The sequence below is a fragment of the Geotrypetes seraphini genome, chromosome 3 (assembly GCF_902459505.1).
Source record: "Geotrypetes seraphini chromosome 3, aGeoSer1.1, whole genome shotgun sequence".
Taxonomy (NCBI): Eukaryota; Metazoa; Chordata; class Amphibia; order Gymnophiona; family Dermophiidae; genus Geotrypetes; species Geotrypetes seraphini.
Genome location: NC_047086.1, coordinates 189,578,772 through 189,603,323, shown reverse-complemented (window position 1 = coordinate 189,603,323; position 24,552 = coordinate 189,578,772). Strand labels below are relative to the sequence as shown.

The following is a 24,552-nucleotide window of genomic DNA, read 5'->3' as shown; positions in this document are numbered from 1 at the left end:
GATATCCCATAAGTCTCTCAAAGTAATATCTTGCTTATCATCGGTTATAGTCATCACTGGCTGAGATTTTAACAATGAAACAACTTAGTAAAAGTCAATTTTGAATCAATTTGTGGTCCCTTCCCATTTCCTGTCTCAATCAAGGGACCTACCACCAAGAACCCTCTATTGTAAATATCTGGGGGGGGGGAGGGAGAAGGGAAGAATATACTCTGGAGGAGTCAATGAAGCCTCCAATGGGAAAGAGCCCTGATTTTTACTAAAGTCCAACAATCTGGTAGAGTTAAATGTTGATCCATTGGACCAGTTGCCACTAGTGTGGAAACTTTAGTTTTTGCCTTGCGTTTCCCCATGCTGAATGAAAAACTAAAGAAAAACAAAAAATACCTTGAAGCTTCTCTCCCTGGCATTTCAAGGGGCTCCAAAGGGGCAGGGTTTGCCCCTCTGGGCACGCCCTGTAGCTATGTGCCACAGAAGTGCGGAACTCTTATGGGGAGCCACAAGGCCCCCTGTGATACCACCGGGTCAACCTCCTCCTGCTAGGTAGAATCAGCAAACTTCCAATGAATCCAGCACCAGCTGACTTGCGAGCTGGAATATACGGGTATGCAGTTCCCCAGATAATAACTCCTCTGTAGACCACAGAAGCACAAAACTCTTATGGAGAGCTGCAAGGCCCCCTATGATGTAACTGGGTTGACCTCCTCCTGCCAGATAGAATTACAAACTTCCAATGAGTCCAGTACCAGCTGACACGAGCTGGAAAACATGGGTATCTAAGTATTCTTCGCCAGATAACAAAAATCTATTCTGACTCAGTAATTTTTTTTTTTTATGGCTTCCTTTTTATTTTCTATATCACTTCTATGTTTTCCTCCTGATTTCTGGAGGTATTGCTTATGGAAAGATTTTATGTGGTCTAGCATGTTGATATTATCTGTAGGTTCCCATGAGTGTCTTTCCAGTTCATAGCATTTTCCATCAATAAATTCTGATTGATGTTCTCTGTGGTCATGGAGCTGGACACAGAGAAGAGGCATTTTTCCCTGTCTATCCTGGCAGGCTCACATCATGAAATACTTGTTGGATTCCCAAGGAATAAGACAATTCAAGCTCTAAAGTAATGAGAAATAGAGTACTTTGCATGTAAATAATGGGATATGGTCCTAGGTATCTCTGAATATTTCTTTACTTATGCAACATAGTAGATAAAGATCCGAATGGTCCATCCAGTCTGCCCAACCTGATTCAATTTAAATTTTTAAAATTTTTTTCTTAGCAATTTTTCTGGGCAAGAATCCAAAGCTCTACCCGGTACTGTGCTTGGGTTCCAACTGCCGAAATATCCGTTAAAACCTACTCCAGCCTATCTACACCCTCCCAGCCATCGAAGCCCTTTCCAGCCCATCCTCCCCCAAATGGCCATACACAGACACAGACCATGCAAGTCTGCCCAGTACTGGCTTTAGTTCAATATTTAATATTATTTTCTGATTCTAGATCCTCTATGTTCATCCCACACTTCTTTGAACTCAGTCACAGTTTTACTCTCCACTACCTCTCTCAGGAGTGCATTCTAGGCATCCACCACCCTCTCTGTAAAGTAGAACTTCCTAACATTGCCTTTGAATCTACCACCCCTCAACCTCAAATTATGTCCTCTGGTTTTACCATTTTCCTTTCTCTGGCAAAGATTTTGTTCTACGTTAATACCCTTCAAGTATTTGAACGTCTGAATCATATCTCCCCTGTCCCTCCTTTCCTCTAGTTTATACATATTCAGGGCTTCCAGGCTCTCCTCATACGTCTTCTGGCGCAAGCCTCCTATCATTTTCATCGCCCTCCTCTGGACCGCTTCACGTCTTCTTATGTCCTTCGCCAGATACGGTCTCCAAAACTGAACACAATACTCCAAGTGGGGCCTTACCAATGACCTGTACAGGGGCATCAACACCTTCTTCCTTCTACTGGCTACGCCTCTCTTTATACAGCCCAGCATCCTTCTGGCAGCAGCCACTGCCTTGTCACACTGTTTTATCGCCTTTAGATCTTCGACACTATCACCCCAAGGTCCCTCTCCCCGTCCGTGCATATCAGCTTCTCACCTCCCAGCATATATGGTTCCTTCCGAATATTAATCCCCAAATGCATTACTCTGCATTTCTTTGCATTGAATTTTAGTTGCCAGGCATTAGACCATTCCTCTAACCTCTGTAATTCGTTGCCGGTGAATGTGGTGAAAGCAGTTAGTTTAGCAGGGTTTAAAAAAATCCAACCATTATTAAGATTAACTTGGGGGAATCCACTATGTATTCCTAATACAAGCATAAAATCTGTTTTACTCCTTGGGATCTTGCCATGTACTTGTGACTTGACTTGGCCACTGTTGGAAACAAGATACTGGGTTTGATGTTCCTTCCGTCTGTCCAAGTATGGCAACTCTTACATTCTTATGTTCTTATGAGTCGGCTCTCTGCATGGTCATACTTGATTTCAGGTTTATGGACCTCTGTACATATAGGTTCCTTTCATTTTTGTACTTGGTCTGTTGTTTTTAGGTTAAGTTTGAAACATGAAATTGATTACATGTTCCTTCTGGATCTGTTGCAACATCTGGATATCACTTAGGGTAGTAGGGACAGAAGGTTAGAGTTCAATGACAGGTACATTTGGAGTTGAATTTGTAGTTCAATCCAACACAAAACTCTCTCTACTTCAAGAAGCAGGTGTAGGCTTAATTCTTCTTCTTAGTCTTTAATTGAAGAAATAATTGTCATAAGGACTAACACCAGCTGCTTCTACTATAGCACAGTGTTTCTCAACTGGGTCCTGGAATACCCCCATTTGCCAGTCAGGTTTTCAGGATATCCATAATGAATATACATGAAAGAAATTTGCATATAACAGAGACAGTGTATGCCAATCAAGTTTCTCACTCTTTTCCCTCTCCAAGGTCTAGCTTTGCCCTTTTTCTCCCCTCCAACCCCTTGCAGATTTCTCCTCTGCCCCTCCCCTTCCCTAATTCATAGCCAAGACTCTCTTCCCTCTCCATGCCGTGACCCTTTGATCTCCCTCCCAACCCCATGATTCCCCCTCTCCCCAAAGGCCTACTTAGGTACCAGGTCCAGTGGGGGGGAGGTCTGTGGAGCAGGAGCATTGCCATCATGCCCCTACACCTCCCACTTTGCCATGTATAGGTAGAGCCCCCCCCCAGCTGTTACTGAGGTACTTGGTGGTCCGGGGTGGGGGTCCGTGGCAGGAGCATGGCCTTCTTTCTCATGACTCCTTCCATCTACCTTCTAAAATGTTTGCTGTGACCTTTTGTGGTTGCTTGTGGCATTTCCTTTTGTACCATGAGCTGCCACAAGAGGTCGCATCAGCCATTTTAGAAGGGAGCTGCGAGGAGGAAGGAACCAGAGGTTCCATGCTTCTGCCACAAAGACCTTCCTGGACCACCAGGTTCTTCGGTAAGTTGGGGGGGGGGGCATGGGAGAAGAGCCATATGTGGGTTGTGAGCTGCAAGTTGTGACCCCTGCTTCATTGTCAATGGAGATTTTTCTGCCAGGTCACCAATCCAGTCTGGACTGGTGACCAGAACTTTTCATCACTGACTCAGAACGTTTTGAACTTCTTTTCTTCCTTTTCCCTATTTCAGCTGGAGTGGAAGGGGAAGCTACCCTTAACCCTCTAAATTTTCTTACTGTGAAAACCACCACTTTCCATTGCTAAGTCTGAAAAACTCTCTCTCCCAGCAATTACTGGTTTGAATCCTTTCAGCAACTTCCACTGATGTTATTATAAAAAAAAAAAGAAAAAGAAAAAAGGCATGCCCTCTGCAGTTGAAAGAAGATATGTTGGATTTAGCTCCCAGCTTTCTTAGAAATTCAGAGTAAATTACATTAAGATACAATAGACAATTTTCATGGCCATGGAGGATGTACAAGCTGAGAGGTCCTTTTACTAAGCTACGGTAGAAATTGGCTTTAGCACACCCTTACGCAGGTCTTCCCCCACACACTAAGGTCATTTTTACTGCAGTACTTAGCACAGGAATGCTCACTCTCTGCCCTTGACACACTACCTCCAAAAATATATATATATATTCCTGCATGGTTAGTGCAAGCACATTCAAAAACTAACACCGTAGCTTGTCCTGCGTTAGGCCATTTTTACCACACTAGGCACATGCGGCTCAGTAAAATGACATCTAAGTTTGCACCTGAGACGACAGAGTAAGAAGTGAATTCAAGATCAGAAGGAGCAGCAGTGGAATTTGAACCAGGCTTCCCTACACTAACCTTTAGGCTGCTCCATATTAGCCGGTTTCTGGAACAAAAACTAAAACCAAGAACCCACATAGCAGTTCCAAAAGACTTAATTTGATGAGAGACGAACATGACAAGTTAAAGGCAGAATGGGTGGATCGGATATATTTAATGCATCACTAACTCTGGGTTCATGGGTGGGGGCCCTGTATTTTAATCCATGATGATTACAGGATCTTGCTCGGATCCCAGAGGCCACCTCATTATTTTGGACTGTGCTGTGTTTTCTGCTAGTTACTTTAGGTGTTGTACAGTCTGAGTTCTGGCCAAAACACTTTTACAGCTTGGCTAACACTCTGGGAGGATTCAAACCATCTGGTTTGCTTATGGGTGGGACTTGGAAAGTCTGTCTTCATGTTATTGCTGCCACCCCTGACACCTTCTGCATCTTTGGACTTCATCAAACATTTTGGTCTTGCAGACATCTGGAGTCTTAAGTTTTCCAACTAGTATGCCCCGACCCAGTGTTCATATATACTCGTATGTACGGTAGAATTTATGTATTTTTCTTAGGTTCCTCCAGTCTAGTGGTCTGGTTGTTTATGTTCAAAAATATAATGTAATACAGTACTCCCCTGAAATTTGCGGGGGGTTCTGTTCCAGGACCCCCCGTGAATTTTGAAAAACTGCGAATGCGTTTTTTAGGCAGAGAAGGCAGGAGAGGGCAGCTGGAGAGAAAGGAGAGGGCAGCTGGAGTGCCAGCAGGTGAAGGAAATCACTCGCAGTCTGCTCCGACCGCCTTTTCCTGTAGTAAAGTCGGGCGACACCAATCAGGAGCTGCTTTGACACGCAGCTCCTGATTGGTGTAGCTCAACTTTACTACAGGAAGAGGCGGTTGGAGCAGACCACGAATGACTGGGTCCGCGATTCGCAAACCGCAAATTCGCGGGGGAACACTGTATAATGTAACTTCCAGGTTACATATGTCAGCAAGGGAATCTTACTTTATTTAAACATTTGTTGAAACATCATCTTTTCTGTCAGATGAAATATGAATGCTAAGAGAAAAGGCGATACAGTTTTACAACTTAAATGTAGAAAAGATATAAAGAGACAGGGGTGGGTATTTGTGGCATGTGGGTGAGTATTGCATGTGAGGGTGGGGTGGATTGTTTTTGATGTGTATTTTATGTGGGACAAGGCAGTTAAGGCAAGTCCATGCTTGCATGTAAGTGTTTTGTAATGTGTGCTTTTGTATTTATTTTTACTGTATATGTGTTTTTGGAACCCGCTTTATATAAAACGGGATATAAATCAAAACCATAATACATACAAACTTGCTGTATCTGTAACCACTACAGTATATCTGTTTTGGTAAATTAGGAGTGACAACTTGAAGATTAAATACTTCTCTCGGTGATTCCCATTTTTCTATACTTGTCTCATACCGCTGAAGCTTACAATATTGACAATTTGATCTTGAATTATAATCCATTTGTGAGATAGGTAACACTAGAGGTGATTTCAGGGGATATAATAATCATTTAAACTAGCTATTTACAGTTACCAAACAAAACTTTTCTGTTGGCAAAAGTTAATCTCTTAAAGAAGATCACTTGAAGAAAACTTTAAGGGCCGGATTCTCTAATATCGCTGGTAAAATCCGCCAGGTCGCTGTAATGGCTGTAAATCTAATGATTCAAAAGAAAGAGTCATTCTCGGAGAACTGTACATGCAAATGAGGTTCATGGAGGTTTGCCAAATTTACATGAGATCAGTCACTAGTGATAGCAATTGGCACATGTGCAGAATAGTCCATGGAAATAGGCCAAGGGTGGATAGGAGGGGCGGAGAGTTACCAGCAACGCTATATCATTGTGTCAATCATAGGCGCGCTAGCGCTATTGGATAGAGGGGAAGGGAGTGGAGGTGCAATCATTGGCTTTCAACAAAAAGACACACCTTTAATACACGTCTCTAATACACATGCTTTTGAGATTTTTTTCCCATCACTATACTCAAATTCTATTTAAAATTTGATTAATCGCTTAATCATACTTCTAAGCGATGAACATAGCTAAAAAGTTTTACAATATTCAGGGAGTAGAATATATGAGACATAGGGCTCCTTTTACAAAGGTGTGCTAGCGGTTTTAGCGTGTGCTAAAATGCCACACGCGCTAGCTGCCACCACCTTTTAAGCAGGGGGTAATTTTTCAGCTAGCGTGCTAAAAACGCTAGCGCACCTTAGTAAAAGGAGCCCATAGACTTGACGTATGGGAAAGGGAGGTGAGAAATACAATATAAGATAGAAAAGAAGACAAATAGGGGAAAGACAAAAGGAAGGGCATGGAGAAACGAAAAGAGAAGAGGAAATAACAATGAATGAAATGTAAATGAGGTATTTGGAATAATATATAGAAAGAGAATAAGAAATATGGAACTTCACCTTTGCAAAAGAAATCAGAGGTCAAAAGTTGAAGACATTATCTTAACTTGAAGAGTTAAAGGTCAAATACATCTTTAAAAAGAAAGAATTTTAACTTACTCTTAAATCTATCAAGAAAATATTCTTCTCGTAAATGAATTTGGAGGGAATTCCACGTTTGTGGTGCTGTGACTGAAAAAATGTATTGCTGTCATGTGTTAATAATTTAAGGGACGGAATTGTCAGTAAATGTTGGTCATTGGATCTGAGCATTCTAGTGGGGGCATAAGGAATAAGAAGTCTGTCAATGAAGGCTGGGGCCTTGGAAAGAAGTGTCTTAAGAGTTAATAAACATTTTATAGGTTATTCAATGGGAATTGGGAGCCAATGGGATTTTTAAAGAAGTGGCGAAACATGATCAAATTTCTTTGCTTTCATAATGAGTTTAATAGATGTATTTTGGATAATTTGTAAGCTCCTTATTTCCTTTTGGATAATTCTCTTAAATAGGGAGTTACAATAATCGATCTTGGAAATCACAGAGAATGTTTTGATTGAGGTTCTATAAATTCTGAAACTGAGCAAATTTGACGTAATCTGTAAAAGGTGGATTTGACTATGCTGCTGATATGATCATGATATGAAAGTTTCTGATCAAAGATAATATCTAAGACCTTAATAGTGGTAACAGCCTGAAAAGTGTTGCCTTTAAAAGTAATGGGGGAATCAAGTTTAAGTCTTCCATGGAAAGAGCATTGCTTTCGACTTGGTCACATTAAGAGCAAGCCTATTGTTATCAAGTCACTGATGAATGTGTTCAAGTTTACTGTTAATCGATGGGACGTCTTTGAAGGTTTTCAGAGTCTATAGGGTGTAGAAGCTGGATGTCATCAGCATAGATAAATGCATTAAATTGGCAGAGAATCATCAAGGGAGCTAGAAAGATGTGAATAGTGTGTTTAAAATTTTTTTTATCATGAGCCACAGCCAGAAATATGCATGCGCCTAAGACGTGACTGAAGTGCGCTTTTTGCAGTACCAGCACTCCTGGACCAGTCAGTAATTTTGGTTGTTAAAAGCCAGCACTTTGGAGAATCACCCAGTGATGATAGATAATCGCCTATTTTAATGAGCCTATTTTGCCACCATTTTAATGGTTGTACTACATTTGCATGGCAGAGTTGGAGGCTGCTAGGAAGCTTGGAAAAGTCCTTGGTGAGCCATTTTGATAATCTGGCTGGAACCAGTTTGGTAACCATTGTTAAAGGCACGGTAAGTTTTGAGAATCCAGCCCTAGGTTCTCAGATGGCAGTCAGAGGTGAACTGAAGCCTCACCAGTTATCTCTGACAGAGTGTGCATTTGTTTACTCTTACAAGCACAGTAACAAAGCTGACTGGTTGCTAGCTGGTTAATCAGAAATAGCTCTGGAACAATACTTCATAACTCATCAGAGATTAATCAGCTGTTGCTTCCCTGTTTGTTGACTTCCCTGTTGCTGTGACTGACGGATTCAGTTTATTTCTTGCTGATTCAGACTTTCTGGTCTGAAAGGAGAAACAAGCCAGGAAGCTCAGCAGATTCAAACTTCAGCTCACGCTCTGCATGGCGGAGATTGCCCTGGACCTGAAGGCTATCACTGACTTTCTTTCAAAAATATTTAATGGAACTGGGACTATTTCTGAATCATTTCTTTAATTTTCTTTGTTAGAAGCAGGCCTTGCCTAGGTAATATCAGATGTAACCATTTCTCTTATACATAGAAAGGGAAACTACCATATTTTTCACTCCATAAGACGTACCTGACCATAAGACGCACCCTAGATTTAGAGGAGGAAAACAAGAAAAAAACATTCTGAACCAAATTGTGTACTAATATATACCAGGCTCTGCACCAACCCCCCTTCTCTGCCAGGCTCTGTACCCTGTCTCACTGCCCTGTAACCTTCCCCCCCCCCCCCCGAACCTTTTTTAATCCCCCTGTCCCATCCCGTAACTTTTTATTTCCCCCCTGGTCCCTTTTTTATGGTACAACAATTTTTATTGAACAAACAGAGAAAGAAACAGGTAATGCAACATAAGGTACAGGAAATGTTCATATTTTTTTGTATTCAACAACAGTGCCCAGCACCTTATCCCCACCCCCACCCCACCCAAGAAGGACAGTAAAAGAATATGCCAGAAAGAGCAAAAAAGACACTGTCCCCCCTTAGCCCTATCCCCATCATAATAAAATGTAATGTCAGACACATCAAGGAAACGCAATCAGTATACTGACATGATAAAAAAGTAAAACAGCAAACAAGATTAAATTCAGGGAGGAAAAAAGAATTGTATGTTGGATTCTTTGGTGGACTGCTTGCCTTGTTTTTTGTTACAAGTTAACATACATGGAGTGGAACATACTAGAGGAGTTACTGAGTTGGTTGACATAGAGTGAGGCAGTTGAGAGGCGTTGTAAACTTGGTTATTAATATAGACATATTTTGGATAGTATTACTGCTTTACAATATATTTGAACACTTTTATAAAAAGCATGGAAAGGGTTCAGAATTAAAGTCCTGAGTAAGTAGGTGGGAAGGTTAGTCAGTCCAAAGTTCTGGGTGACAGTCCTTCATGTCCAGCCAGGAGCATGGTTCATGTAACCCCGCCTTTGAGAGAGTTTTAAGATGCAGCCTTTTTACTTATTCCTGTGTAAGCAAAAACTTCAGTTCAGTGGGTTCCTACCTCAATAAGTTACAGTTATTTCCTGATCCCTCCATCCTTTGTTTACTCTGGGGCCTCTGGTTCTAATCCTGGCTCTTCCTTTTAAACTCTTCTCCTCTACTTCCTGGTTTGGCCCTTTCCTCCCCTCTCCCTCGCCTGAAACTGTTTCCCTTTCTGAGCTGTCCTTGCCTTTCTTCCAGCTGGCCAGGAGGGGGATTGCTGGAGGCAAAGTTTCATACGCTCTGTCACACTGTGCCTATGACCCATTTATTTTGCCCAGGCTTTTTCGAGGGGCGTTCAATAATTTATCTACCTGAGTATGAAAGAAAGTAGCATGTTGAAATAAGTCTGTAGCCAAACAGGTTGAAAAGGTGACAGTGAAAGCTAGAAGTATGCTAGGTTGCATAGGGAGAGATATGGCCAGTAGGAAAAAGGAGGTATTGATGCCTCTGTATAAGACTCTGGTGAGACCTCATTTAGAATATTGTGTACAATTCTGGAGGCCACACCTTCAAAAAGATATAAAAAGGATGGAGTCGGTCCAGAGGAAGGCTACTAAAATGTTGTGTGGTCTTCATGATAAGGCGTATGGGGACAGACTTAAAGATCTCATGTATACTTTGGAGGAAAGACGGGAGAGGGGAGATATGATAGAGACATTTAAATACCTACGTAATATAAATGTGCATGAGTCGAGTCTCTTTCATTTGAAAGGAAACTCTGCAATCAGAGGGCATTGGATGAAGTTAACAGGTGATAGGCTCCGGAGTAATCTGAGGAAATACTTTGTTATGGAAAGGGTGGTAGATGGGTGGAACAGTCTCCCGGAAGAGGTGGTGGAAACGGAGACTGTATCTGAATTCAAGAGGGCCTGGGATAGGCACGTGAGATCTCTCGGAGAGAGAAAGAGATAATGGCTAGTGTGGATGGGCAGACTAGATGGGCCATTTGGCCTTTATCTGCCGTCATGTTCCAATGTTGTGACATGTCTCAAGGTTACTCATACACAGTTGCGGCTCAGTGCAAGCCTAACATTACAAGAGGTAGGATGTCATGAGAATCCTCATGTGAATTAAGTATGAAACTGCTAGATTTAGAGCACCATTCAGTGATAAAATTTTTCAAAAAAGGGAAAAAGCCAATGGAGATCCTTAATGCATGACTGCAATTTATGGTGAGTCTGCCCCATCATCCTACAAAGTAAAATTTTGGAGCAAGCAGTTTAAGTGGGGTAGAGAGTCCATTGAAGATGACCCTCTTACTGGATGGCCTGTGGAAGCAACTTCCACAGAAATGTGCAAGAAAGTCAATGATTTAATTTTGTCAGACATAAATTAAGGTTTCCCAAATAGCTGAAGAAATGAGTATCTTGGCAGGTACAGTTTGGGAAAATAATTAATGAAAAGTTGGGCATGTCCAAGGTTAGTGCAAGATGGGTTCAAAGAATGCTGACACCATATCGGAAGGCTAGAGGGCTCCAGTGCTGCCAGGAGAACTTGGAGATGCTTCATAAAGACCAAGTGAATTTTTAAAATCATTTGGTGACTGGAGATGAGACTTGGGTCTATCATAGAGATCCTGAGTCCAAAATGGAGTCAATACAGTGGAAGCAAAAGTCATCCCCCACCCCAAAAAAGTTCAATACAGAAAAATCTGCAGGCAAAGTCATGGCAACTGTCTTCTGGGATGATAAAGGACTTTGCTTCTGGAGTTCATGCCTCACAAGACAACCATAACTAGGGAGAGTTACGCCAACACAATGATTGCTTTGTGGGAATTAATCAAGGAGAAAAGATAAGGAAAACACACAGCAGGCATGCTGCTTCTTCATGATAATGTGCTGGTGAACATGTCATGGCAATCACATGCTGCTATTTGAGAATGTGAGTTTAAGCAGCTAAACCATCCACCTTACAGTCCTAGCCTAACTCCCTTAGATTATTTCCTGTTCCAAGTTTTGAAATCTCTCAGTGGACAGCGGTTTTCAAGGAAGCTGTGACATCCTAGTTTGAAGGTCAAAGAGAAGAATTATTTTCAAAGGGGTTAAAGTCATTGCAGGAAAAGTGGATGAAGTGTATGGAGCTATCAGGGGACTATACTGAAAAAATAAAACAGTTTTTTGAAAATTCTTTTCTTTCCTACTGTGGTAGGAAATTATTTCTTTCCTACTGTGGTAGGTAGTTAAATGATTGCCCCACTTATTGAAGTTATCTTACAAAATAGAATGTGAAGTCGGAAGATATTTTTATTTGGAGAACATTAGCGGAGGTGTTTTATTTTTATTTATGATTTTGTTTTATGAATGTAGTTTTATTATTTGTAAATTAATGATGAAAATAAATTAGTTAGTTTTGGCTGAAATATTAGGCAATCAATAAATATAAATAAATAACTCTTCTCTAGGGTCTGAGCCAAGAAATCTGAGCCAAGAACTCAGGGCTTGTATTTACAAGTTGACCTAATGCCAGAACATTCTTACTACCAGCAGATTAATCACAAAGGCCCTTCTCCAGAAGGATAATGTTTTCTGCAGACACATTCTTGATGCCAGGCAATCTATTTGTCTTTTACCTCATGCCATTGGATGAAAGCTCTGAATCCTGTAGTTGGCAAGTAGACTTCTAGATGTTTCAAGGTCTCTCTGCTCTGTGCTGGTTACAGAATGCATTGGGGAGCATGCCCACCTGTTTTCCTACTGAGAGATAGAAATATTTTAGAAATATTTAGCCTATTTGCAGATTGCTGATAGTGCTGCAGAAAAGACTTGTTCACAAGCATAAACACTTTGCATTTCAAGTAGGTTGTGGATCATGAAATGTGTTTGTTGGCATAAGCCAAAAGCACTGCCTGTAAGTTGAGTTTCTGTAGGACCAGCCCAGTGAGTCATCTGTGCAGCAAAAACAGGAAATGCATGAAGCCCAGTGCATATAGTTGCCAAGGGGTATCTTTGACATACTCTTTAATTAGAGAGTGTGTTTTCAGGGACCAACTGACCATTCTGCTATGCCATGTCAAAGGTAGAAAAGATCCACAATGTGGGACTAAATTGAAAAACTTAATCTACTCTATGAAAAGCTTTATTCTACCATGAGCAGTAGAATCAAGAGACTAGTCCTACAAACAAATTAAATCAGGGCCAAGAAGATTTAATTACACCCCCCCCCCACCAATTTTTTTTTTTTTTACTAAGCCGCAGTAGAGGTTTCTACTGCGGCCTGAAGCACTAAATGCTCTGATACTGCTCCGACGCTCATCAGAGCAGTGAAGCAGTGCATGAGTGATTTTTTACACTCCTGTCCCTTGCAGATCTGCAATCAAAAATGGCTGCTGCAAGTTCCCACATTGGTCTCATGATTTCCCATGGTCTCGCGAGACTGCTATGGGAATTTGAGGCAGCCATTTTTTATGGCGGATCTGCAGAGGGCAGGAGCATAGGAAGATTGCTCCGGCCCTACTTCACTGCTACATCACAAGCCTTCAAAGGTAAGCTGTGGAGGGGTCTGGGAGGCAGGAGGGAGTCAGGGCAGGAACCCTAAAGTTATTTCTGATTATGTAATATTCTCGAGGGAGCTGTGTCCCTAACCCCCAGGAATATGAAGGGAGATGTGTACTCTCCCTCAAAAGAACATGTCAAAAAGCAGAGTGCTAAAGGCGACAATACTCCACAGCAGAAAATAGATCCAAGTGGTGCCAAAAAGTCCAAGAATACAAATTACTACTAACAGAATATTACTCCAAACAAATCAAAGTCAACAAAAAGCTAAACATTAAAAACTATTTGCACTACTGAAGAAACTAACCAACACTAATCCTGTGGCAAATGGAAACAACTTGACCACCACCCCATCCTCGGAACTTGTCAACTACTTCAAGACAAAAATTCAGCCAATACGACACCAACTGTCACCCACCAATCAAGACACAACAAAATCAACCACACTCCTCCTCCATATTTGCAGGGGTTAGGGGCACAGCCCCCTCGCAAATAAGAAAAATTCACAAATAACCTTAGGGCTGACTCTGAACCACCCTCGCCTCCCTCCTGGAGCTCTCCATACCTTACTTTTAAAGCCTGGGTGGTATAATGGACAGTTTGAGAAATCCTGAGTTTCTAGCACACAACGCTGGCAGTACCATCAACCAGCCCTAACCTGTTCAGTGGCGTAGCGAGGGTGAGAAGCGCCTGGGGTGGTAGCACCCCTCCCCCACCCTCTTCTACACCCCCAGCTCCACACGCTTCTTCCCCACCCCTTCCTGCTGCAGCTTGCACCGCTTCCCTTCTCCCGTACCTCTGTAACATTCCTGGCATGAGCAGCAACCCCCCAAGCTGCTGTCACGCCAGCATCTGCTCTTCCTCTGACGTCACTTCCTAAGCACAGGTCCAGGAAGTGACTTCAGAGGAATAGCCGACGCTGGCCCAGTGTGAGCAGCTTGGGGGTTTCTGCTCACACCAGGAATGTTGAAGAGGTACGGGAAAAGGGAAGCGGTAGTGGAGTGAGGGCAGGAGCAGGGGGCGGAGAGGATATGGTGCCCCCTTACCACGCTATGGAGCCTGTGCTAGTTTTGTACTGAGTGTCATTTAGAACCCTTGCTCCTTGCTGATTTCTGGCTTGTGCTGACTCTCCAAACATCTTGAAATGCCACTGCTTGTACCACACTAGATTCATGCAAAAGCTGACAGCTTTATGAGATGAAAAGATGGGCACAATTAGAGGAGGGTAGAATTTCAGGATGACAAGCAAGGCTTAAACTGAGCATTAGCTATATGCAGATAAACACCGCTAAATAATTTCAAATGGTGGCAGTGCTAGTTTTGAACCCAGGTCTCCTCTACTTCAGCAGCAGTTACTGCCCCTCACAAGTCCATCCCCATTCCTAATGCCTGGAATATGATAAGATGACAGGTGTGCTGCGGGCAGGAGGTGCATTTTAAGAACCCATTTGGTGTCTTGTTTTAATAATCGGCTTTCATGGAATAGAGGAGTAACCTAATGATTAGTGCAATGAGCGGAAAACCAGGTTCAGTTCCCACTGCAGCTCCTTGTGACTTTGGGCAAGCGATTTAACCCTACATTGCCCCAAGTACAAAACTTAGATTGTGAGCCCACTAGGGAAGGGGAAAATACCTACTGTACCCGTATGTATTGTGCAAACCACTTTTGTTGTAGTACAGTATCTCAAACGCATTCTTAAAGAGGTAAACGGATTGTAATGAGGACCTCCAGCCTGAGAAAAAATGCCATGAGACCCCCTCCCCCCAAGAACATATATATGGTCTGACAAAGAGACAATCACAGGAACTTCAGTCCTGTGCAAGAGTGAAAGACTGCTTTGAGAATACTCTGGCTAAGGAAAAGAGAGGGTGCCAAATGGCCACAACAAATCCCAGCCTATTTAGGATTGGCAGGACTGCTTGGGAAGGGCAATATGATTAGGGCAGAGGCTAGCAAAGGGAGGGGGTGAAAAATCAACCTGCATCAGTGCAGCGTGTTGAAAAAAAATAGCATGTTGTATATTTCATGAAATTATTATAATTATTATTTTTCTGTGTAGTTAATTGGAACCCCCAAATTGATCCCCTGAATATATTACTGTATCAGTTATTAACATAATTAATTTCAGTAATTAGTCCCTTGTGGCATAATTAATGTTGCAGTAATAATAAAAAAGAGATTATTTTCTGGATTGAAAATGAGCAGAGATTCATTGCTTTTCCTCACTTTTTCAAAAGTATTTTGATTGAAACTCAGTGTATCTCCCCCTAGTTCTCATGCAGATGGTGGTAAATCTGAGCTGTTCTAGAGGCAGCCAGAAATCCATTGTGAATAATATTCATATGACAGTGCACTTCAGGAAGGCATAACCCATTATGGCTATTAAAATAATTGCTAATTAATTCTGAAAAATATAGTGGTTAACCTGTAAAGAATTATATTTACATGATAAATATTGACAACTGACCTTGTAAGGCCACATTTGATTGACTAATCTTTTTTCTTTTATCACTTGGCAGAGTCAGGCTGAAGCACACTACAAGGGGAACCGCCATGCCCGCCGTGTTAAAGGAATGGAAGCTGCTAAAAGCAGGCAGAAGGAGTCTGGCAACCGTGATAGTGAGAAAACTACTTCCATAGGTAGCCCTACATCCAGCGTCAGTGAAACTGACTCTGACAGACCAGGTGAGTGGATGGGACTGGGTGGGTCTCTTCCAGTAACCATCAAGGCCCAGCGCTTTCCTTTTCTTTTATAGTTTTCTGGTCTTGATTTCTGTTGGAACTAGATCGAACTTAATGGAACTTCTGGATATCTGCCATTCTTTACCTACCTATGAAAAAATGTTTTGATAACCCACACACACTATGTTTCATTTACTGAGCTAATTTTACAGAATGTTCTGTGGTATGTCCCTTCCAAAGCATTGAAAATTGATTTACAAGAGACAGAGAAGCAGATGTAAGAATCTTTGCTTTTTTTTTTAGACTTCACATGTTCGTGAAATCATTGGATATGTGTGCATTGAGGAAGGGAAAAGCAAAATGAAAAAACAGTGTCACTGAGATATTTTTGCTTGAAAATGCAATTTATAAATGTTCTTCATTTTATGTGCATAAAAAAGACATAAACTTTAGAGAAAAATAGGTGTGGAAAATTCACCCATAGCCCTTGCAGGGCAGGCTTTGAGCAGACCGTTACAAGTGCTGCCTCTTCAAGGCCAGCCACTGCCACCTCTGCTGCTGCTTTAGGAGGCCTGGAGGTATGACAGATCTCACAGGGGAGTTGGTCACTGAATCGGTGAGTCCAATTTTTTTCAGATAATGAATTGATTCACTGAAGTGAATGGGTAAATTGATTTAAATCGGGCAGCACTAATAGGAAGCTTTCAAACACACACACACACACACACACACTTATTAATACAAACAGACAGTATGCACACACACACACACTCTGTCTTTCACTCTCTCTCTTAGTTGGTAGTACTTGGTTTGTTTGTAGCTGTCAATCTCTTTAATACTGGCTCTTTATAAGAAATTGACATGTACAGTTTATGGATGAAGGTGAGTTAGTTTTGTACCCAAGGCAAAGATTCAGGCTTGTACCTCTTAGTGCCATTTCCAGCTTGTAGTTCCCAGCTAGGACAGGAAAAGGAAGAGACTTTTCCCTTCTCTCAGGGCTCACTAGGTCAGTGTTTCCCCATGTCAGTCCTGGAGTACCCCTTTGCCAGTCAGGTTTTCAGGATATCCACAATGACTATGCATGAAAGTGGTTTGCATACAGTAGAGGCAGTGTTTGCAAATCAATTCCATGCATATTCATTGACTGGCAAGTGGGTGGGAGGGGGGAAGCATATCACTAGGTCTCCTGAGCAAACTCAGTAGAGTAAACCAGTGAATTGCAGGAGATGCAGCAGTGGGTTGAAAAATACTTCTTCCTGCATTCCACATGGCCACCCCACCAGGCTGCACCCAAAGTTGAACTGATAAAAAGCTGAAAGAGAGAGGCAGCAACATCTGGGATTCATCTTTTCTTTAGCAAACCCAGAACAAGAGCTGGTACCTGCTCCTGCCACCCACTTCGCCAGGGTGCCCTTCTCCTGGCACATGCCATGGGACTCGGACCAGCTTCAAAGCATTGGTTGGCCACAAAGGAGAGAGCTATTTTGCCACTGCTGTCCCTCAGCTATCATTAGCTGACATAGTAAATGCTTTGCAATCATTTGTGTGTTATGCCCGAGGCAGGTGCCTGGCTCATCTCAGTTGCAGTTAAGAGCATTTTATGGGCTGCCCTCTACAACACCTCTCCTGGTAATGAAATGCTGATATAATCTCCAGAGTCTATTTTGTGTTAATAGCAGAGTGGGGGAATGAAACACAGCACTAATGAAAAAAAAAAAAACATTGCTTGTATTGTCTGTCATATTCCAGGCTTCCTTTCTTTAAGCAAGAGGTAGTAGCAAATGAGAGTCTGGGATGTATTGGAAGTGGATATAATCTTTCCTGTCCTGTGTAGGGAACAAACTTTGGCATTGCCGCTGTTGAGCAGGTAGCTAAGAGCCCATCCCTATGCCCTCAGCATTCCCACTGGCACAGAGCACAGGAAACAGCTGCGGCCTTTTGAGGCTGAAAACCAAGAAGAGCTCTGATTGAACGTCCGCTAATTAAAAATGGAATATGCGTGTAATGTAAGGGGATCTGCAGTCTGGGCCGGGCATGCAGGAGCCGTAGCCTGGGATCTATTTTAATTCCTTTCATCCTTTCCAGGCTTCTGTCACCAGCCCTCTTCAGTTTGTTCCGAATCTGTACCCGAGTGTGTGCTGTGCTTACTAATGCATGTTGGCACAATTTGGTTTTATCTGGCTAGTGGGTTCCAAATGAACCTAAAAGGGTTCATCCAGTCCTTAGTTTATTGTATGTAAGGAACTGTAGTTCTAATTTCCCAATTTTATTCCATAAGCAAGGAAAACAGTGGAGTCATAGAGTTACCATATGGCTCCAGAAAAAGGAGGATGGATTGTATTTCCAAAACATTTCCAGATAAACCTGATTAAACTTAACATGCCAAAGTTATCTGTAATGTCACTGTCTATATACAGTCTCTTCCCTTGTAATCTGCTTAGAACTGTTTGTGGTATGGCGGTATATAAAAATTAAGTTATTATGATTATTTCTTTTATTGAAAGCAATGGAAGTAAGGACGACAGATTGAGACATCTGGGTTTTACTTCCAATGAAAGCAATGGAAGTAAAGCCTGGATGTCTCAATCTGTCTTCCTTTTTCTGGAGCCATATGGCAACCCTAGGAGTAAACCCATGATCGCTTTAACCCTGTCAAATGAACCCAGAGCCAATTGGCAGCCCTGTGATTTGAGCACAAGATTTTTTTTCAAATTTTGATGCCACTTGTTAGGAAGTTGAGATTAAGATGAGGAAGAAATCTAGAGCCTTCTGCTTGTGCTGACATGACATAAGAGGAGGTACTCACAGCCACGCACCACCATTTTCACACGACTTCCAGCCTCCCCTCCCCCCATGCCTAACATTGCACTGCTCCTTCCCAACTCCTCTGCGCCTGAGTACACTCCCCATTAGAGATGGCAATGGCAGCCCCTCTGACACTGGGCTCTCATGCTGTGTTCAGGGTTAGCTGTTAGCCTCTACTCTTTACTTGCTTCCCCTCCCCCACCCCAGACATGTCAAACCACATACACATTTGAATCCCTTCTCCAGCTCTCCTAAAGGTACTTTTCACACACATTGGCTGCTGTCCACTGCCATGGACTGCCATGTCTCTGGTTCTCTTTAATTCTGCCCCTCAGCATGGCATCTTTCACTCCCTCCCAACCCCTGGCAGATCATAAACCTTCCCTGTATAGCTCCCAGCATCAAAGCCACACACCACTTCACCTATAAAATACTACTTCTTGCTTTCAAAACAAAAAACTCCCATCAATCAGCTTTCATTGATAAACTTTTTTTTTTAAATTCTTTATTGATTTTTCAAACTTTCATAGTGCAATACGTAAAATGTAACATATAATACTACAATAAAAGCATAAAAGCACATTCAGATTACACATATTCATAGTCAACCATTTTCTCCCACTCATCCAATGATTATTCAATAAAAAACCGCAAAAACCTTTTCCTAATCCAAACTAATGATATCCTCCCATTCACCCACCCACCTGAAGTGCAAATATCCAAAGAACAAAATTAAGACAGAAATTATCCCCCCCCCCTACTTCCCTGGATGTGCATGAAAACAAACAAAAACTAACTCCTGATCAAATACCTACTAAAGTGAAGAAATGTAAGATGTCAACGGACCCCCCCCCAACCGATCTAAATGAATTACTGTGCCCCAAACTATCGGCATTCATTCTTTCACATCAATAACTGTAGCACAGATTTGCCCACCAGAAAGGGAAATTTAAACGATCGTAATTCTTCCAATTTCGGGTTATCATCTGGATGGCAATCCTGGTCATGATAAGGATAAACTTTTAATCCCATATGCATCTTGCAGGACCCTTCGATCTAGCAATCAAAACCTGTTCACCGTCCCTCCCATACGAGAACTCTTTTAAGACACCACTCGCAAATCCATCTTCTCTGTCACAGCTCCCACACTGTGCAATGCCCTTCCCACTGATCTTCATCTAGAAAACTCTTTAGATAAATTTAAATCCAAACTTAAAACGTTCCTCTTTAAAGACACCTTCACCCTGTAAATTACACTATCTATGAAAATTGATCATCCTTTGCAGAAATCCTAAGACAAACAAAACACTTCTTTTGAAGTGACCTCCCCAACCTAACTGTACTTCCCTTTCCCATTTTCCTCTTTTTAATTGTATTTTCATCTTGATGTATTTATTAATCTCTCCTTCCCATTCTCTCCTAATGTATCATGTACGTATATGCATAAATGTTCCCCATTCTCTTAGGGCCTCTTTTACAAAGGCACACTAAGCGTTTTAGCGTGGATTTAGTGTGTGCTGAATTAACACATGTGCTAACCGCTAAAGTGTCCATACGATAACATGCACACGTTAATGTTTAGCGCGCGATAATATTTACTGCGCGCTAAAAAGCTTAGCGCACCTTTGCAAAAGAGGGGGTGAGTTTAGATAAGTTTTTATTTTTTAAAAAATATATATTACATTTTATTATAAACCATTTAGATACCTGTATGATAAACGGTATATCAAAAATAAATGGCACAAGCACCCATTTCCCTATTTCTTCCGTCATTCTCTCACAAAGGTAGAAAAAGGAATTTTATTTCCTATTTGTTAATTACAATACGTCATTTTATGGAATGTACATAAGCTAGAAATAGCAAGTCTAAGAAGTGGCTGGGGACCAAAAGAGAATCCATCTCTGACTTGTGGCCATTTTCTCTGCTGCAAAGGCAGTGGAAGGACCCTGGCTCACCAAGAACATGATGTATAAGGGTCTGGGTCTCCACTCAGGTTTACCAAACGTCCGGATTTCCCCAGACATGTCCTCCTTTTCGATCTGGCACTTTGTCTGGGTTTTGAAAAGCTTCCTCGAAATCGCCTCCGGCAGGAGAGTATTTGGGGCGGGATTGGGGTGTAATGGGGCGGAGATGGGTGGACCTGGGCGGGCCTGGGGGCAGATCTAGGGGGTTCAGATTTTACTAAAGTAAAATCTGGTAACCCTACCTCCACCGATAGGTGACCATATTAAAAGCTCCCCTGGGTCAGTATGAGATAGACAGTTGCACGGGGACAGAAATCCCATCCGTCCCCGCCAAAGTCCCACCCGTCCCCGTGAGGACCCCCACCCGTCCCCGTGAGGAATCCCCTCCGTCCCCACCCGTCCCCGTGAGGAATCCCCTCCATCCCCGCCTGTCCCCGCGAGGAATCTACTACATCCCCACCCGTCCCTATAAACTTCAGAAATAGTTATTTCAGTTAATTATGCAACTGAATTAAAGGCTCTGGTAGAAACCCATTTAAAAATATGCAAAAAGACTTTATTAATTTGGAAATATTAATTGGGAAGAATACATACTTTGTAAACGGGTTTCTACCAGAGCCTCTAATGTTTATGAATTTTTATCAACACAACTGATATACTACTTTATCCTGAAGCAAAAAAAAAAAAAAAAGAATTTTTTTCCTACCTTTGTTGCCTGGTTTCTGCTTTCCTCATGTTCTCATTCAATTCCTTCCATCTACTGTCTCTCTTCTCTCTGCGTCTTCCATTTGCTCTGTTACTGTGCCTCTTCCTTTCTCCCCCCCTTCCAAATTGGTCTGGCACCCACCTTCTTACCTCCGCTCCCCCCATAATCTGGCATCTCTGTCTTCTTCCCTGCCAGCGCCTTCTTCCACTCTCTCTTCCCCATTTCCTTTCAACGTCCTTCTCCCCCCATCTTCCCAATGTCCAGTCAGCATCCTTCTCCCCTCTCTGTCTTCCACATGTGCTTTCAGTGTCCTTCTCCCCCCTCTGTCTTCCCCATGTCCTTTCAGCGTCCTTCTCCTCCCTGTCTTCCCCATGTCCTTTCAACATCCTTCTCCACCCCTTTGTCTTCCCCATGTGCTTTCAGCGTCCTTCTCCCCCCTCTGTCTTCCCCATGTGCTTTCAGCGTCCTTCTCCCCCCTCCCATCTTCCCATCCCCTCCCTTTGCTTAAGCCCTCCCTCCGACATCAGCGCTGACATCGGGGAAGACTTCCGTTTGGCTATGTGTGCTGCAGCAGGGCAGGCAGGAAATGAAAGACGAGCCTTGCAACAGGGCAGGTAGGAAAATCAGATGAGCCTCACGGCATTGAACCCCGCGGGATCCCCGAGAGAATGAGGGGCGTCTCCACGGGATCCCTGCGATCCTAGGGAGCATCCCTATGGGAGCCCACGACCCTAGAGGGCGTCCCACAGGATCCCCGTGACCCGAAGGGGGAAACCGCGAGTTCCCGCGGGTCCCGCGGGATTCCCATCGTCCCCGTTCCCGTGCAGCTCTCTAGTATGAGATTGCTAAGAAATATTCTGATTGGCCCAGGCGCCTTAGGCCCCACCTGTGGGTGGGGCTTTGGGACGGCTGGGCCAATCCGGGCCCGTTCTGGAGTCGGCTGCCTGCCGGACGGGCGGGTTTGGCACCAGTCCGTCCGGCCAACTTTAAGAGGGTCAGGGAAGGGGGGTGGGGGTGGGGGGGTCACAGGTTGGCCGGGGGGGCAATCGTTGATTCTGGGGGGGCGATCGTTGGGGGGAGGGGGGTTGCATCGAGGGCAGGAGGGCCTGGGATCCCTCCTGCCCGTAATGTAGTAGGGGGTGGGGGGTAGGGGTCGCCGGGCCCAGGAGGGCTTGGCCTCCCTCCTGGCCCATTCCAGTCAAGGGGGGGGTCGCTGGGGCCAGGAGGGTTTGGGCTCCCTCCTGGCCCGATCGTACTCGGGGGGGGGGGGTGTCGCCAGGGCAAGAGGGCTTGGGCTCCCTCTTGCCCCGATATTGTCGAGGAGTCAGGGAGTCGGTGGGGCAAGAGGGCTTGGGCTGCCTCTTGCCCCGATATCGTCAGGGAGTCGGTAGGGCAAGAGGGCTTGGGCTCCCTCTTGCCCTGATGTTGTCATGGAGGGGGGGGGGGGATTCACGGTTCGATATGGCAGGAGGCCTTGGATCCTGCCTGGATCGTTGTGGGGGGGGGGATTCTGTAACCGGTGTTGTTTTTGACAGACACCGGTTACAGAATCCAGCTTTTAGGCGAAGGACTGGCTCCTCCTTCGCCTAAAAGCCCTTCTGTTGGACGTTTGGGGCTTAGGCGTTTTTTTGGTTCATTATGGCCAAAACGTGTAGACGTCGTGGTGATCTGGGCGTTTAGAAGACGCAGGCCATAATCAAAACAAGGAAGTTTGTTTTGGTTATGGACACTTTCCCTGCTTCTGCTTTGAACGTTTAAAGACTTAGACGCTTGTTTTGATTATTAACCCCATAGCATATAGGGTGCTATAAAAAGACAGCCCCCTCCAACACACATACATTTACAAATTTTCTGGTGCTATGCATACCCCTATGTGCATGTCTATGTGTTTGTGTATTCCTTCCATGGTTACCAGGATTCCAAGTTTTCCATTGTATCAGTCAAGAAATAACAAGTCTACCCAGCAAATCTGTAATGTATTCATGACAAGGCTGGCGAGAGGAGGGAGGCTGGTTTTCTTCACCTGCCAGAGTTGTTAAGTTAAATGGACATCACAGAGGAGGGTGGAAAGAGCCAGGGATATACAGTGGGTTAGAGAAGGATTCTATGTTTCCCCAGGCAATCAGAGAGAAGGGCCAAGCGGTCTGCTGAGATAGCCTGGCTGAAGAACTGAATTGAAACAAGCATGGTTACATCTAGATAAAGGATGTGATGGAAGTGGATGAAGGGAGCTTGTTGAGAGTGGGTGGTATATGGATTCCATCATGGCGGCCTTCTTTATTCTCCCTGTGGAACTGTATCTCTCTAGCCCTAGAAAATCTGGCAGAGCAGGCTTGCAGATCTGATGCCATTGCTTCCTTCTCTAACACCCTGTGCAGCTATTTCAACAGGATTCTTATTACTACTACTTACTTAAGGCGTACGCAGTGCTGTACATTTTGATATTTATAGACGGTCCCTGCTCGGAACAGCTTACGATCTAACTTGGACTTACAGACATGACATATAGGGTTGGGGATGCAGAACCCAAGGTGAGAGGAGTTAGGAGTTATAGACGGTCCCTGCTCGGAACAGCTTACGATCTAACTTGGACTTACAGACATGACATATAGGATTGGGGATGCAGAACCCAAGGTGAGAAGAGTTAGGAGTTGAAAACAATCTCAAAGATGTGGGTTTTTAATTGAGCCCACCATAGAGATTTGGGCAGCTTGCTCCAAGCATACGGATGGAGTCTAGAGTTGGCAGTTGAAGAGAAGGGCACAGATAGGAGGGACTTACCAGCTTAGCGGAGCTCACGGGCAGAAACATAGGGGGAGATAAGTGAAGAGAGATAATGAGAGGCAGCTGAATGAGTGCTTTTGTAGGTCAGTATGTGGAGTTTGAATTGTATTCAGAAATGGATGGGAAACCAATGAAGTGACTTTAGGAGAGGGTTAACGTGAGTATAGCGACTCTCCTGAAATATGAGTCATGCAGCTGAATTCTGGATGGATTGGAGGGGAGCAGAAGGCCTGAGAGTAGCGAGTTGCAGTAGTCTAAGCGCGAGGTAATGAGGGCTTGGATAAGTGATTTGTTAGTTTGTTAAGAGAGGAAGGGTTAGATTTTGGTAATGTTATAGAGGAAGAAGCGGCAGGTTTTAGCAATATGTTGTATCTGGGTGGTGAAGGAGAGGGGCCCACACTGTGCAAGCGGTGCTCATGTAATGTGATGAAGCCCCCACAAAAATGTATCAACACTTTGAGACAAGGGTATTCTTAGGTTTTTATAGATTGTAATTTTAAGGGTTTATGATTAGATATGTAAACTCTGCCGAGGGGGTAGCGGCTAACGTGCGCGGCATTTTAGCAAGCGCTATTCCACGCCTTCGTAAAAGGAGCCCTTAGAGTACAAAAAAATCAGGGGTTCACATTCAGCACTAGGTAACATGAGAGACTCCTGCTATTTAACCCTTTAATTGGCAGATGGTGAAACAGCTGCTTTACATAACTTGATGTTGAACG

The 24,552-nt window shown here is 43.4% G+C and overlaps 1 protein-coding gene across 1 annotated transcript in view; it reads left to right on the top strand.

The window, feature by feature from the left end:
* The window catches only part of ZNF385A (zinc finger protein 385A), a 377,851-nt gene that overhangs the window by 288,324 nt on the left and 64,975 nt on the right, over nucleotides 1–24,552 (top strand). Inside the window, 1 exon segment of the mRNA XM_033936775.1 lies at nucleotides 15,411–15,576. Coding sequence (XP_033792666.1) covers nucleotides 15,411–15,576 — 166 coding nt within the window.